Genomic DNA, 16,637 nt, shown 5'->3' with positions numbered 1-16,637 from the left:
TTTAATGAGTAATCATAAAGCTTTCCTTCAGCCCCAACACTCCCCAAGAGTGATCTCTACCTTCATGCTTTCCTTTCTCTGGAGACTGAACCAGGGGGCTCCACTGCTGATTTAGAATCCCAGCCATTTTTCATTTTGTTTTGTGACAGTGTCTCACCAAGTTGTCCCAACTGGCTGCAAACTTGCAATCCTTCTGCCTCAGGCTCTGGAGCTGCTGGGATTAGAGGTGTGCTCCATCGAGTCTGGCTTTAATAGCTTTTTATACACACACATATGTATCTGTAAACACTTCAGCCCTTTCTGCGTGTGTGGGGGGTGGGGAGCACATGCACTGGGGCTACAAACAGGGCCTGGAGCCTAGCAAGCATGCACTTTACCACTAAGCCTTGCCCTCAGCCTGCATGCTTTGGCCACCATAAATGAAATGCAACATCATCCCCCCTCCCCTGCTTTAATGGGGATTAAACTCAGGGTGCCTAACCACTGTGCCACATCCCCAACCCTTCTTAATATTTTATTTAGAGACAGGGTCTCGCTAAGTTGCCGAGGCTGGCTTTGAACTCTCAATCCTCCGGCCTCAGCCTCCCAACTTGCTGGGATTGCAGGTATGTGCCATCACATCTGGCTATGTCCCCTTTTGTGTCTGTCCTCTCTTACCTACTAGCCTTTCTGATATTTACCAATCACATGGTGGTGGTCTGTCTTCACTCCATTGTATTGTGAATATGTCTTTGGGTAGCTTCATTCATCCTCGCATGTGAGACCTGGTGCCCAGGTGCCTGAGTTCTCTGGGGTGTGTGTGTAGGAGTGGAGTTGCTGGGTTGTTCCTTGTGTCTTTTCAACTTCAGCAGATAGGCCAGGTGTCTTCAGAGCATCTGACCAGGCAAAGTTCCTAGTGGCAGGAGTTCCCTGGTTCTGTGTTCTCAAGCGCCCGCTGTGCTATGTCGCAGTGCCCTTGACCGTCACCTTTCTAGTGGTGCGCAGGGCTTGTCTTGTGACTTCAGTGCAGTTTCCTGAAAATCGTGAGGCTGTGCCCTGCTCCTGTGTCTCCTGTAGTTGTCTTTCCTCTTTGTTGATGGGTCTGAGAGATGCCCATTTTTCTACTGTGTTGCTGGTCTTACTATTTTGCAGGAATTTAAAGAATGTTCTGGGGACTGAGGTTGTGGCCTTAGCAAGTGTGAGGCATTGGGTTTGATCCTCAACACCAATAAAAATAAATGAATAAAATAAAGGTCTATCAACATTTAAAAAATATTAAAAAAATGTTCTGGATATAATTTCTTTGTCAGTTTTACTTGTTATATTTTCTCTGATTCTGTAGTCTGTCTGTTCTGTCTCTCTCTCCTTCTCTTTCTCTCTCTCTCTTTTTTTGTGGTACTTGGGATTGAGCCCACATCCTCTCACATGCTAAGTGAATGCTCTGTCACTGAGATACACACTGCTGTGCCTCTGCTCTCTTATACTGTTGTCAGTTGAATGTGTTTGTGATTTTAGTGCCATTAAATCAGTGATTATCTTGTCCTATTTAAAGATGTTGTATTCTTTTATGTGCAGTAGCCCAAAGTTGGAAACAACCTGAATGTTCATCAGTAGAGGAATAGATAAATGCATCATGGTTATGATATTTCCATAAAATGAGACACTGTTCAGCCACAAAAATGCAGTATTGAGGAGATGCTATGGCATGGATGAAATTAAAATAAGAAGGGAGTTGGGGTTGTGGCTCACACTTGCCTAGCATGTGTGAGGCACTGGGTTCCATCCTCAGCACCACATAAAAATAAATAAATAAAATAAAGGTATAAAAAAATAAAAAATAAAAGTGTCCCTGGTTTCAATCCCCAGTCCCCAAATAAACCACAAACACACAAAACAAACAGACAAAAACAAACCCTACATGGATGAACCTTAAACCAGACACACACTACATAGCATGTGATTGCTTGTATATAAAGCGCCGAACAGGCAAATCTATAGACAGAGGGTAGATGAGTACTTCTCAGAGCTGGGGAGGGGGATGGAGTGCTTGTGGGGCCTTTGGGCAGTGAAAATCTGTAACTAGAGAGAGTGGTTCATGATACTGTGAAGGTGTTAAGTGTCAGTGATTTGTTCGACTTTAAAATGGCTGAACAAATGCAAAATGCTCAGGAGGCAGACTTGCAGATCACATTTGTAGCCCAGAGCCTCTTCTTGAGGTCTTGTGCCTGAGGTGACAGTCCATTCTGGATTGATGGTGTAGTGATGTCAGCAGTTTATCAGGGGTTCTCTAAGCCCTGTGCACGGTACCAAACTCTCTTCGCATTGGGTCCTGCACCTCACAACCACTCTGTGAGGGAGGTTTTATTTTATTTTATTTATTTATTTTGGGTACCAGGGATTGAACTGAGGGGCACTTGACCACTGAGTCACATCCCCAGCCCTATTTTGTATTTTATTTAGAGACAGGGTCTCACTGAGTTGCTTAGCCCCTCGCTTTTGATGAGGCTGGCCTTTGAACTTGTGATCCTCGTACCTCAGCCTCCCAAGCCACTGGAATTACAGGCATGTACCACCGCACCCGTCTGAGGTTTATTTTATTATCATTGAATTTTTAAAGATAAGGAATTAGAGGTTCAGGGAAATGTGTCCAGAGTTTCAACAGAGGAGGGAACTGGCCCAATGGTTTGATTTGCCTGAGATGTTGGCTGGGCTAGGCCAGCCTTGGTTTCCTCCCTGACTTGTGAGGAGCTGGAGTCTCTGCAGTGAATCCAGTATGGTGAGACTGCTGGTCTGGGGGCAGAATTCCAAGCTCCAGGCACATTCTGAGCTGGGACCAAGCTCAGATGGGCACTTGGTCACTCACAGTCGGAGCCCAGACTCGGGGTCTGTAGACCAGTATTTGAGAATGCACCCTGGGGACCTGGGAGGGCTAGTTAACCTTTTGAGTCCCAGTTTCACTGTTTTAATCTTTATGTTGGGGTTAAACTCAGATCCCACCTCAGCATTAGGAAGGACCGTCTATAACTGCAGGAGCTCAGAACACGGTATAGAATTTAACATTATTGTTGCCACTGTTGTGGGTGAGTGACTCTTCTCTGGTGGGGCAGGAACACTACAGTGGAAAAGGTCAGTGACAGATAAGTTTGTCTGTCCCACCTAGCCCTCTGGCAACCCAAGTGTGAAGACTGATAAGGCCCAGAGTTCAAGTAGCCTCCTGCCCCACCCTGGGGGCACCTAAGCTGGAGGAAGGTTGGGGTTTAATTTTCCAAAAATTCACTTCTTTCACTAAAGCAGGTTATCAAAGTTATTTAAATTTAAAATAAGGCTAGAAGTGTGTTCTTAGCAGGGAAGACTCTCATGGTGTACCCTACATTGAGCAGAGGCCAGCCTTGCTGCTTCTTACCCAGGAGACAGTGTGAGAACTTAGAGCAAGGACTGCATTTCAAGACCATTTACTCCAAAACTTTACTGGTGGGGGAGCTGCAGTCCAGAGTGGGGGCTACTGCCGCCCCGGCTGGGCACATCCTGAGCTCTGATGTCTCTAATGGCTGATGAGGTCCACCAGCATGGGCCTGGTGCTGCCCACCAGGGAGGCGCTGGGACTCTAGCACTGCGGGTCCTGTACGGAGCCTTGTGAAGCAGCCTGGAGGGTGCACCCAGACTGTTGTGGGACGGGAGGCTGCAGATCTTCCTGCAGCATTTGGCACCAATGCCAATGCCTTTACCATTAAACTAGTCCTAAGTAAACCATCCATAGTGCTGTGAAGGTGGAAGTGGGCCCTCAGAGGATAAATGGGGGCAGATGGCCTCTTCCACGTCTGGGCCTCCTCTAGCCCAGAGATTGATGGCCTGGAGACCCAAGGGCCTGCCTAGTAGGGCAGCAGCACCATGGGGAAGTCAGAGGAGGGAGCCCTGAGCCACAGTCCTGCCACATGGCTGACAAAAAGCCCCTATGACCACAACTGGCCATCATCCCAGGCACAGGCCTCGAGTTCCATCAGCTTCTCCCAGGCTCACCTCCTGCTCCTACACCGTTTCCAAACAGGGACTTTGGGAGCAAGCATGGGTAGAACTGCAGGACTCCTTTTACATCGAGACCTGAGATGGGATAAGGTTTCTCAAATCTGTACCAGGATTACTGTGCTAAGAACTCAACCACACCATCAGAGGACAAAACCCCAAGGAAAAAAGAAGGCAGTTCTCCACAATGGTAAATAACCAACTGGTACCATTCTCTCTCTCTCAATAATGACCAAAGAAATACACTATTTTCCATTTTGTAAATTTTGGAAAAAAATCAAAATAATGCATTTTTTGGTTGTTGTTGTTGTTGTTATTATTATTATTATTTTGGTACAGGGGACTGAACTCAAGGGTGCTCAACCAGAGCCACATCCCCAGTCCTTTTTGTATTTTATTTAAAGACAGGGTCTCATTGAGTTGCTTAGTGCTTCTGTTCTGTTAAGTTGTTGCAATTCTCCTGCTCCAGCCTCGGAGACGATGGGATTTGGCGTGTGCCACAACGACAGTTGCTTATTGTTATTTTTTGAGATGAGGTTTGGATATGCTGCCCATGCTGGCCCCACTCCTGGACTCCAGCAATCGTGCGTGGGTCACCCAGGAGCTGGGGCTACAACTGTGAACAGATGTTCACAATTGTGCCTGGGGAATTTTATAGTTTTTTAACTTCCTGCCCAAAGCAGGTGTGTTAGTTTCCTTTGCGGTCTGGGGATTGAACCAGGGGCGCTATTCCACCGAACGACATTCCCAGACCTTTTTATTTTTTATTTTGAGGCAGGGCCTCGCTAAACTGCCCCGGCTGGCCTGGAACTTGCCATCCTCCTGCCTTAGCCTCCTGAGTCGCTAGGATTACACACAGCGACTGGGGAGTGTGCTACTTTTACAATGCAGCGACCAGCACTTACAGCGTAGCCTCCAACGCGTGGCCGCGCCGCGGGCTCCCAGAAAGCTCGTGCCCTGTCAGAGCGCGGCGCCCGGGAGCTCGCGCCTGCGCACACGGCTGCCTGCGCCGAGGCGCCGGCCGCGCGGGACTTCGTGGAGTCTCGCGAGCGCGGCGCGGTGACGGCGGGCCCGGCGCGCTTTGCGGGCCTAGGGCGCTTTCCGACCCCGCGTTCCCCCGCCCGCCCGGCCCCGCCCCGGGCAGCATGGGGGACAACACCAGCCCCATCAGCGTGATTCTGGTGAGCTCGGGCAGCAGGGGCAATAAGCTGCTGTTCAGGTACCCCTTCCAGAGAAGCCGGGAGCACCCCGCGGCGCAGACAAGTAAGTGGCGCCCGCGGCCGCCGCCGCCTCCTCGGCTGCTCTGCGGCCTGGTTTCAATACCACACGCCAGGCAGGTGACGAAGAGGAGGCTGCCCGCTCCTGGACCCTGGGCCTCCAGGCCCCCTTTCGGAGGCAGCTGCGGTTCGGTGTCCTCGCGCCTTCCCAGAACCGTCCGCGTCTAAGCACCAGTGGAAGCACTCGCACCCCGCCCGCCGCGGCCCTAGTTCCCGCCCGAGTCTGCTCCCAGGGTCCGCCCCGCGTGGCCTCGTCCCAGTCTGCTCCCAGGGTCCGCCCCGCGCGGCCTCGTCCCAGTCTGCACCCAGGGTCCGCCCCGCGCGGCCTCTGCTTTGCCACCGCTGCACTTCCGCCCGGTGAATTCTCGCAGACCGTGCCCTCTGGTCCTCCAATGGCCGTGCACGTTTTCGGTCTTTTGCTGATACACACTGCACATGTTCTTTGCGATATCATTTTGCAGAATTTTTGTACCAACCAGTTCCAGAAGTAGCCTAAGGAAGAGAGTTTATTTGGTAATGGGGATGGAACGCAGGGCACTTAACTCCTGAGCCACATCCTAGCCCTTTTTACTTTTTATTTGAGACCCAGTCTGATTTAAGTTGCTGAGTCTGGCCTCCAACGCCTCCTTCCTCACCCTCCCAAATTGCTGGGATTACAGATGTGTGCCACGGCATCGTGCACATTTAGTTTTTGTTTTGTTTTTTAGTTGTCAGTGGACCTTTATTTTATTTACATGCCAAGCTGAGAATCGAACCATGTGTGCCTCACACATGCTAGGCAAGCGCTTTACCACTAAGCTATAACCCCAGCGTCCTACATTCAGTTTTATTTTTTCTTAAAAAAATTTTTTTAGTTGTTGATGGACTTCCATTTATTTATTTTTAATTTATATGCGGTGCTGAGAATCTAACTCAGTGCCTCACACATGCTAGGCAGAAGTTCCACCACTGAGCCAGCCACAACCCAGCCTGACAACCCCAGCCCCACATTTAGTTTTAATACATTAATTTTTCAATTCTTGTTGATCTAATAGGTGAAGAATTGAATCTGAGTGAGCGTGTTTTCTGTTTTCAGAACCATTTATATTTCCAGTGAATGATCTATTCATATCCTTTCTCTCATTTTCTCTTGGAATTGTTTGATTCTGATTTTTTTCAGATTTAAGATAAAAGGCTTTGTGACAAAGCTGTAAATATGTACCCAGTTTGTTTCTGTGTAGTTAGTTCTTGGCAGGGTGTTGACTTTTGTGGAGTCAGGTCTTCAGTCTAATCTGTTGTGGTTTCCAAGTTTTGTTATGCTTAAGGACTCCTGCCTGCTAAGATTATTAACAACAAAAGTTTACTGAGTTTTCCTTGGATGTTTATTTTCTCTTGTTTATTTTTGTGGTGGTGGGGATGGAACCCAGGGCCTCACCCGTGCTAGGCAAAGGCTCCACCACTGAACTTCATTCCCAGCCCTTTTTATTTCTTGTCTTGAGACAGGGACTTGCTAAGTTACTTACAGCTTCACTAAGTTGCTGAGGCTGGCTTCCAACTTAGAATCCTTCTGCCTCAGCCTCCCCAGCTGCTGGGAGCTTGTGCTTGCCTTCATGCAGATGTTTCTGGAAAGGCACTCGGGAGGCATGGCTGTGTCCGTAGTGCCCGACTAGCTTTTCTGTAACTTATTATACTCTCAGGGTTTGTCACTTCTTGTTTTTCCTTGTCATTGTTGTCCTGGTCATTTTTTTATTACTTTTCACTGAAAACTTTAGCATCGACTGTATTAGGCCCCAGTCCCAAGCTGTATTTATTTATTTATTTTTTAAAATTATATTTTTAGTTGTTGATGGACATTTATTTATTTATATGTGGTGTAGAGTATTGAATCCAGTGCCTCACATGTGCCAGGCAAGTGCTGTGCTACTGAGCCACAACCCCAGCCCTCAAGCTGTATTTATTTATTCATTCATTCATTCATTCATTCAGTGCTTGGGATTGAACCAAGCATTCTCCACTGGGCTGGCTCTGGATTGCCCACACCCCTTGTTTTTATTTTGAGATAGAGTCTGAGTTTGCCAGCTGGCCTTGAATTGAGATCCTCCACCCTCAGCTTCCTGAGTAGCTGGGCTGGCAGGTGTGCAGCAGGCCTAGCCTCTGCAGGTGGCCGTTAGCCTGTTGATTAACAGAAAGACATCTTCCTGTTGCATCTTTCTGTTCCAGAAAAGAGTGTGCTGGCTGTAATCCTCTCATTGTTAAACTAGGTGTTTAAACTGTATTATTCTGGGAAAGTATTTTTGTTTGAGTATATGAAGGTTATCATATGTACATTTAAAAATTCTTTAGTTTTTTTCGACCTAATTGCCATCTTGCACTGAGAGTGTGCATGTGTACACACATATACAATGTATACATCCTTCTTGTCAGTAGTGGGAACACCTGTAATCCCAGAGTTTCCAGAGGCTGAGGCAGGAGGATTGCAAGTTGGACACCAACCTAAGCAACTTAGCAGACTGTCTCAAGATAAAGGAAAAGGACTGGGGATGTGGCTTAGTGGTAGAGCACCCTGAGTCAGTTCCCAGTAGCCACCCCCACAACAAAAATTAACACCATAGCAAAACTATCTCCCCATATTTTTGTGATTTCTTGGAAACTATCATTTTTTCTGAAAAAAATTTTATAGTATGATATATATATATATATATATGACATGAAATTTGCCATTTTAACCATTTTTAAGTGTATAATTCAGTGGCATTAATTACATTTGTTACAGTGTGCAGTCTTTGACTCTTTTCTGGTTCTAAACTTTTTTAGCCTCTATTTGGAAACTAGTCATTAAGCAGTGACTCATTGCCTCCAGCTCCCAGCCCCTGCTGACCTCTGCGCTATCTTCTGAATTTACTTATTCTCAATATTCCATGCAATTAGGATGTTTGTCCTTCTGTGTCAGGATTTTTTCATTCAGCTTAGTGTTTGCAACATTCACACATGCTTATTCCTTTGCATGGCTGCATACTGTTCCATTGCATGGATGCACTGTGTTTTGGAAACCATAGATCCTAGGGAGTCCACAGTCTAGTGTGTGGCAAGATCCTGCTTTCTTAGCCATTCTCCCCCTTTTTCTGCTCACTCAGATAAGCCACGTAGCAGATATGCTGTAAACAACGCGGGTGACCATGCTGATGACCAGGACGGTGACTCCAGGTAAGGTGCTGAGGGCAAGGATGGGGCCGTGCTCCTAGGCATGGGCAGAACCCTGCCCTACCTTTGATACAGACATTGGCCCCTGAGAAGTCTGGTGTCCTCTGCTCAGTGGGCGCTTCCAGGTAGGTGAGCTTAGGGTTACTTTGCCAGTCTTTCTGGCTTGCTGGGTACTCTGGGCACATGCTATAGTCGTGGGCTGTGTGGCTGGTAAAGTAGGTCTGAGAACAGGTGGGGCCGTGTCTGTGAAGGACGTTTGTGTCCTGTTAGAGGAAAGCAGGCCCCTTTGCTGTGCTCACACCCGGTTCCTCCACTACGCGCCCTAAGGTCAGATGTAGGCACTCAGGTACAGCATAGCTGGCCAGGTCCCTCCTGGGGCTGGCCTGACCCTCGACACTTCTTTAGGGTCAGAGCTTCCTCTGGGTCTTGTTCCTCCCCATATTTGCTCTGCTGCTCTCTCTGAGAGGCACTGTGAGGTAGAAACTTCATAAGTGACCACTTCTGTCTTCTCATGATCATTTTAAAGGTTGGTAAATGATAAGCCCAGGTGCAGGAGGGAGGGTTGTAAAGTACCTACTCTGAGCTCCCTAGACACCGACACAGCCTGTGCAGGGCCGGGCCTCTGAACCATGTGCAGTGAGTTAGTGCCACTCCCTCTGGTTGTCTGACAGTGCAGCACACCGGCACGGTGAGGTCAGTTCTGAGATGTTTTGCCCTCTGGCATGACCTGAGAGTGCGCTTCGGAAGAGGGACCAGCCTGCAGGGACTGCTGGGTGGGGACTGTGGGCTCTCCAGGGGGTCTTCATGTGGAGTCTGTGGTCATCCTGCTCTCTAAGGTGGTGGCCTGGAACAAGCTCAGGTGCCACGGGCACATGGAAGGCTCTCGCCCCTGCACACTGCACAGGTGCTGGTGCATTCCTCTCCCGTGTTCTCACAAACTTCGCTGAGCATGAGGGTTGGTCTGAAGACTCAAACGTCTCGGAACAGCCTGGGCGGAGGGGTTTCCTGGGAAGACTGGTACACCTAATACCTGCAGTTAATTTTCAGAGACTCATAGTGACTATAAAGATGTTTTCTAGGGAATTCGTTCAGTATTTAACATAGTGAAGAGGGAAATCCCTGGAGGGGAGTGCTTCTCTTCAGAAGTGCCTTTATTAAGAATTGCTTCATTTAGGACTAGGGCTGTAGCTCAGTTGTTGGGCCTTGCCTAGCATACTTAAGACCTGGGGTTCCATCCCCATACTACCAGAAAAGAGAAAGGGATTACTTTGCTTGGTGATTTTAGCACATTCTGGTCTGTTGACCCTCCTGTTTTCAGGGTTAGGCTAATTTCTTTGGGCATCCAGGTCCTTGCTGCTTGATGTCCCCCAGAACCTGCCAGGCCCCTGCTCTTCCTGTCGTAGCTCAGTGGCTTCCTGAGGCATTGTAGCGATTCAGCAGACCTGCTCCCTGTCCAAGTGACTGTCACTTGGAGTTGCTTTTCCCTCTGGGACCCTAGAATGCTCCTGCTTGTCAGTTTGCCAGATCGTGGCCTCAGAGGAGTGAGGGTACAGAATGCACTGCTCAGCGGCATAGCCCTGCCAGTGTGACCATTGAAATGGAAATTCACTGAAACTGCATAGGGTGAAACATCCAGCTCCTCAGTTGCACTGGACTTGTTTCAGGGGCTGGTTTTTTTTAGGTATTTCATCAAGATGTGAAATCACATCAGGGTTAGGCGTTAACTGTTACTCCTTTGTTTAAAACCCTCTTCTAGAATTCAGTATGAAGAGAAGAAAATGGGGACCATCCTGTGTCTTGAGACTTGCAGTTCAAGATCATAAAAGCGCAGTGTTCCTGTGGGTTGGGGGTCAGGGGCTGGGGTGCTCATGCTCAATGTGCTCTGGACCCCACACTGGTTGGGGAAGCCACTAGGAGAGGTCTCCAAGAAAGCCTGGTATGGGCGCATCCCCTTCTGAGTGGATGGTGTCTTCTGGCCCCCTCTGAGATTACAGGCAGCACTCTGGCCCCTCCCTCTGGGGGGATCATGGACTTGGAGGAGAGTGGGCCTCTTAGTGTCACATTCTCCTGGAAGCCATGCTTTGGTCACAGTCCAGAAGATTCTCCCCCAGAGCTATGGTGGGCTTCCATCGCTGCCTGTAGCTCATGGGTGCCATCTGTGGGGTGCAGCCAGTCTGCCCTCCTTGGACCTGGCCACTCTTCCCACAGCAGGGGGTCTACCCTGTGGGTGCCATTGCCAGGTAGCCCAGCTCCAGCACTGTCTGGCTCACAGCACACCTGTTTTCACCCCAGGCACACCTGAGGCTCACCAGGCTCTTGGTGGCTCTTGGTGGCTTTGCCCTGACCAACGTACTGAGGAGCTAGAAGAGGACCACATTCTCCCCAATCTGGATACTGTGTCACAGTGAGGGGTACTTGCTGGGACAAGTGCAGGCTCCAAGTTCCGCCTCCAATTTTGTGCGCTTGAGCATCTTCCTCAGGCTGAGCCTTTGTCTGTCTTCTGTAAGTCGCCTGCCTGTGGCAGGGCCCCACCTTCCGCTACCAGGCCTGGATGGCATGGGAGCATCCTGCCTCTGTCAGTAAGTGGAACCTTGCCCACACCCAAAACTCTGTGTGCTTGCTGCTCTGCCTTCAGAGGTATAGTTTGCATTGTGACCTGTCTGGTTGCAGAAGGGCTGACTGAGTCAGACTGGATCTGCTAGGATTCTGGCTTTCTGGTCAGCTTTTGGAAGGTGTCCTAACCCCCATACCACACAGCCCAGTGAGCTAAGGTGTGGCACTGCTGGAAAGGGTGCTTCCCTGTTGTGTTTCTCGAGTGGGTCTCTGGCAGCATGGGGAGCAGCAGGGAGCCCTGTGGCATAGTGTCCTTCCACTCCTAGGTGTGGGTGTCTTCTGTCTTCAGCATACTTGGGAAACAGAATGTCCCAGAATAAAAATCTCTTCTCAGGAACCTAAATTCTTAAATTCTTTATTGAAAGTGCAGGTTGGGTAGTGCAGAAACCCCAGATGTTTTCTGCACAAGTGAATCTAACGTGACACCCTGGCTGTTCCAGGTGGAAGCGCAGGGAGGCATCATTCACCTGGCACTCTAGTTTTCAGAACGCTTTACCTTTGGGGATCCCATTTTGTCCTGTTCAGGTGGTTTCTTGTCATATGGAGGAGAAACCTATTTTTAGAAAGATGAGATACTTGTGCCCAGGTATCTGGCTAATTCTATGGCCCTGGAGTCTGACCCATGTCTCCCAGCATTGTGCTTGCTTTTAAAAAGTGACTCTGGTGCTGGAGATGTAGCTCAGTAGTAGAGTGCTTGCCTAGCAGGCACAAGGCCCTGGGTTCAATCCCCAGCATCGCACACACAAAGTCCGAGGCAAGTCACTCCTGCCTGGTGCAGTGGACAACTGTGACCCCAGCTCCTTGGGAGTCTGAGGCAGGGGCCTGTACATACATGGCCCTGCCTCAGAGTTAAACATAAGAGGGCTAGGTGTGTAACTCAGTGAATGCCCCAGACTTAATCCCCAGTACTGTGCACACAGAAAGAAAAGCAAGGAGGAGACCCCGTTCCCCAAACCTGTGCACACGTATAAGAGTTTGAACTTCAGGGAGAAAGCCCTGGGGTAAGTAGGAGTGCCTGGGGCCCCTTTCTTATCTGGTAAGCTGCCTGGTCTTGATGTTAGCAGTTAACACTTAGCGGTGGTGCCTCTACTAGACTTTAATACTGTTTTTGTAAAATAACCTTGTAACTTTTCATGGTTTTATAAAGCAGTGCTTCTGTTTGGTCTTGATGGTCCTGTTCCCATTTCAGCGAACCATGTCCTCCAACCGATGAGCAGTTGGTTGCAGGGTAAGACCAAGACTTCACCATCTTTCTGTCTTGATTCCGGCTGCCCTCTCTTCTTGTAATTGTGCTTAATTCCTGTTTTCACTCAATGTTGAAAAATCACTAACGAGGCACACAGGCCCCAGCTTGTCCTCCCACAGAAGCCCAGGCTTCCCCACTGTCCCTGCCCTTTCTCCACCCAGAGTTATTTAGCTATTTCACATTACCTGAGAGGCCAAGCCATGGTTGGTGGCACCAGAGGGTCTTTTGGGATCAGGTGTGCCTTCAGACCTCTTCCTCAAGGAGGAACCCGTAGTCCTGTGGAGGTGGTAGGTGAGCAGAGTGGAGTTTCTCACCTCTCTGCCCGCTGCCGTGCTGAGACCTGTGGCTATGGCTTCTTGTCTTCAGTTTTCAGGTGCCTTAGTAGTGTCTCTACCAAGGTCTGGTTGTCAGGTGTGATGCTTGGATTTCGATGTTGTCAACTGAGCCCCGCAGAGGCAAAGGTGTTCCTGGGAGTGATCCTGAGCCGCTGCAGGAGGACAGGGATGAGATGGGACAGTCCTGTGTCCCGAACAGCACATCCCCTCTGGGCCTTGGACGTACTTTCCTGTCTGTGAGCTCCCAGCAGGGAGGCAGGGAGCAGAGCTGAGCTCCCTTGCAGGCTACCTGCTCCTTTCTAGTCCAGCTGGAGAGCAAGCCCTACTCCAGAATGTCTGGCAGGAAGAGAAGCTCAGGTTTGTCATCTGGCTGGGCTGGTAGAGCTTCCTAAATCTGCTTTTCTTGGGTTTCCAAGTTAGTCCAGAACTCTTTAGTTTTTGTAACAATCTTTTAATGTGTTACATTTATCAGCTTTCACCAGCAAAAAGCAATTGTTGCCACTTGCTTGTGGCAACTCTGTGTGAGTTATCCCTTTGAGTAAATGCAACAGGCCCCATCTGAGGTATGAAGCCAGAGTTTCTCATCATGCACATGGATGCTAAGCTGTAGTGAGTGGGTTTCTGTGTGGGGCACACTTGTTCAGTGAGCAGAGTGGCCATCTGTCACCCTTTGGGGCATCCGAGGGTCCTCCATGGACAGCCACTTAAGGCCGTGTGACTTTTAACTTCAGCAGCACAGGACTTTCCACCTGGCTCTCTTTGTGGATCTTGTCTGCCAGGGGTAAGGAGCTTTTGATTTGCCTCTTGCAGGGCTTGGGATTTAGGTTTTATAGACATAAACAACCATTCCTGCTTGCCTCTGAGGGTCCCAGGACCCATCATCACTCAGCCAGAGCAGCTTGCATCCCTGGACTGGTGCCTGAGGGCTGGGGCTCAGGCTGAGTGCCTGGGGCTCTTCATGACAGAGTAGCAGCTTTTGGTGGGGATTTTATGCTATTGCAGGAAGAAGTAGGCTTTCTGAAATGGTGGGGGTTATTTTTCTGTCTGCTCTCTCTGGGTCCCAAGTCACTGGGTTACCACCCAGTGGAGGGTGTTTATTCAGATGGGACATGACGTGCTGGCACTGGGTCAGCCTCTAGAGCAGGAGTGGTGTAGGGATTTCAGACTCTGAACCTCCTTCCATATCACTGTCCCTCAGACAGGAGCTACAGGGCAGAGTGAGCTATGCAGTCTTTAAGAAAACCTGTGGCGCCTGAGGTCTGAGACACTGGGATCTGCTGTGTCTGCTTTAGTCACTCCAGAGACCAGTGTTTCAAGGAGCAGAGACCAAGACACCTGCATGTCCTAGGATGTTTCTTTCTTTCTTTTTTTTTTTTGTACCTGGGATTGAACCCAGGGATGCTTAACCACCGAGCCACATCCCCAGCCCTTGTTAATATTTTATTTAGAGACAGGGTCTTGCTAAATTGCTTAGACTGGTCCTGCCTCAGTCTCAGCTGCTGGGATTACAGGCATGCACCACCACTCCCAGCCCCCAGGATGTTTCTAACAAGATCAGTTTGGGAGTATTGACAATCCCTGACTGCAAGACCCGAGGCAGCTCCTCTGGCCCGTCTCTGCACTGGATTTGTTGGGGTATTCAGGGTAACCCAGGACTACTGCAGGATCTTGCCAGTTCTGGAGGGAAGGCTGGAAACAACAGGAGCCCTCTGGCTTGGCAGCTGATTGCCCCTGACCTAGGAGACTGGGGAGAACTTGCAGGTACTTGTCTTGCATGTCATCCTGGGTCACTTGATCACAGCGAGGTCCTTGGCCTAGACTGACTCCAGGTCACCCCTCACACAGCTTTGCTTTGTGAAGGGTCTCCTGGAATCCACAGCCCTCAGACATTTGTCTGGAGCCAGCTGCTTTTTTGGAGGCAGGCTGCAGCCACTGTTGGTAGCCGACCTTTGTTTGTCATTTCTAATGGAGGGCTTATAATGATGGTCCCACCTCTGGGAGGGCATGACAAGGTGTACACCGCAAGTCCAGTGGCCTCTCAGGACTGTGGGGTTCCTCATCCAGGGACAGAATGTGTTCCTGGGCAGCAGGAGCAGCCTTCCCAGAGACACCACATCCTCCAACCGAACTCTAGAAGCACTTTCCTTGGTGTGTAGAGAAGTGCGGTGCTTTCTACTCCTGGGTCCATTGGGAGCAATGGTCTAGCACACCCATTCTAGAGTGGAGGCCAGGCCCTGGGCTCTGAGATAAGGGACAGTGCTGCACCCCAGCTGCCCCTCCCTGCAAACCATCTCCCTCATCCAGGACCCCAGGTGGGAGGGGCTGGTGTTGTCAGGAGGGAGACAAATGTACAGGTGTGCCTTGGAAGGGCTGAGTTCCCATACCTGGCCATTCCCTCCTCCCTGTGGCACTCAGTTTTGTGCATCCTTGTGCTCCCGTGACAGAGTGGGTCTGCACAGTCCTCCTGCATGAAAGTGGGAAAGTCAGCATTCAGGATGAGAAGGCAGGAAGGTGGCTAGCATGTTGCGTGTACCACAGCACAGTTCCCTGCTCCTTGGGTGGCACTGTCAAGGGTGCAGTCTGGCAAGCCAGCCCAGTAGCTGCTGGGAGGGCCCCCTCTGCCCGTGAGGCTTAGTGAGCTGTCCCTCTTAAATGCAAACTGCAGCTGTTCCTCTCCTTATTTCATAGAGCATGCAGAGATGATAGCATGTGCCTCCAGCCTGTGCTTCTCATGCCTTGTATCTGTGATTTTGGTGATTTTTGCCTCCCTAACCTTGGGTTTGCTGCAAGAAAGCCACTGGGTGCAGAGCAACCCAGAAGACTGCCATTCACAGAGACCCTCTCCTCTGGAGGTGCAGGGCGCGGTGTCATCATCCTTGGTGAACTTATTTTCCATTTAACCTTATTTCATCTTTAAGGTTTTCAGATGTTATTTTGGCAACAATTTTGGCAACCAAGTCTGAAATGTGCGGCCAAAAATTTGAACTGAAGATAGATAATGTGCGGTTTGTGGGGCACCCGACACTGCTGCAGCATGCTCTGGGGCAGGTATGTCCCTCCCTGGTCATTGTGATCCTCTGTAGGCAGGTAGGGCTCTCTCCCTAGGCAGGCCTGGCCCATCCTGAGCTCATGAGGCTCATCATGGTGCTGACACTGGCTCTAGTGAGGGCGACTATTAGGTGGCAGACCTGATCAGGCACTTTCCATGAGTGTGCACCTCCATAGGCCCTGGGGGTCTAGCAGAGAAGGAGGAGTCCTTGCCACACAGTGGTCTGTGGTTGGCTAGCAGGCATGAGGCATCCTAGGTGCTTCTGCCTCTCCCACTGTCTCCACTGCCCCATCCTGGCATCGAGCCCAGAGCCTTGCACTCTGCCACTGAGCTGCACCTCCAACCCTGTGATCAGCTTCTGCTGTTGGCACCATGGATCTCTGTGGATGAGGCCTCCTTTGTTTACAGGTTACCTGTTTCTAGGGAATCCAAGAGACTAAGTTAGCCAGAATCTGTCAGCCCCTGAGCTTTCTACAAAAGGGTGCAAGCATTCCTTTTTGTTCTTTTGTTTTTGATTGGCCTGGAGATGGAACCCAGGTACTGCCAGTAGTTGGGGGTGGGAGAGTTGGCAGCTTGTGGGAGTGACCTGTAGGGCGCCTGGGGCTCGGGCTCCCCCTCGTGGTGATCCTTGCGGTTGGCTTTGCAGAGTTCCTTCATGCCTTTGGAGTGGGCATTTGAGTGCTTCAGCATTTGTGATGAGTCTGGCTGGATGCCAGAGCTGGGAGCACAGGTGAGGACAGGGCTCTGGTGTGAGACTGACTGCCCTGTGTCCTCTGGGCCTGTTCAGGCCTCTGCTGGCCCTGAGTATTGTCCTGTCCCTACGTGGGCCTGAGTACTTGTCATACCTGGCAGAGGCAGCCTGGGAGGATCAGGTGGACCCTGGGGCTGGCAGTGGGGTGGGATCTGGGCCCTCCAGCCCCCAGGCCCCTGCGCGTCCT

The 16,637-nt window shown here is 50.2% G+C and overlaps 1 protein-coding gene across 10 annotated transcripts in view; it reads left to right on the top strand.

Moving 5' to 3' along the window:
- NPRL3 (NPR3 like, GATOR1 complex subunit) overlaps positions 1–16,637 on the top strand; it is a 172,181-nt gene that overhangs the window by 134,356 nt on the left and 21,188 nt on the right. For 2 of the 10 annotated variants that reach the window (XM_079121849.1, XM_079121846.1), the window contains exons 1-4: positions 5,100–5,262; positions 8,390–8,459; positions 12,259–12,297; positions 15,569–15,698. In XM_079121849.1, coding sequence (XP_078977975.1) covers positions 5,145–5,262; positions 8,390–8,459; positions 12,259–12,297; positions 15,569–15,698 — 357 coding nt within the window. In that variant the 5' untranslated portion in view covers positions 5,100–5,144. Of the gene's footprint in view, positions 1–5,097; positions 5,263–8,389; positions 8,460–8,561; positions 8,582–12,216; positions 12,298–15,568; positions 15,699–16,637 lie in introns of those variants that run through there. The other 8 variants (XM_079121848.1, XM_079121853.1, XM_079121852.1 and 5 more) reach the window with 8 other exon arrangements.

This window comes from Sciurus vulgaris, assembly GCF_902686455.1.
Source record: "Sciurus vulgaris genome assembly, chromosome: 18".
NCBI lineage: Eukaryota > Metazoa > Chordata > Mammalia > Rodentia > Sciuridae > Sciurus > Sciurus vulgaris.
This window is presented reverse-complemented; position numbering and strand designations above follow the sequence as displayed.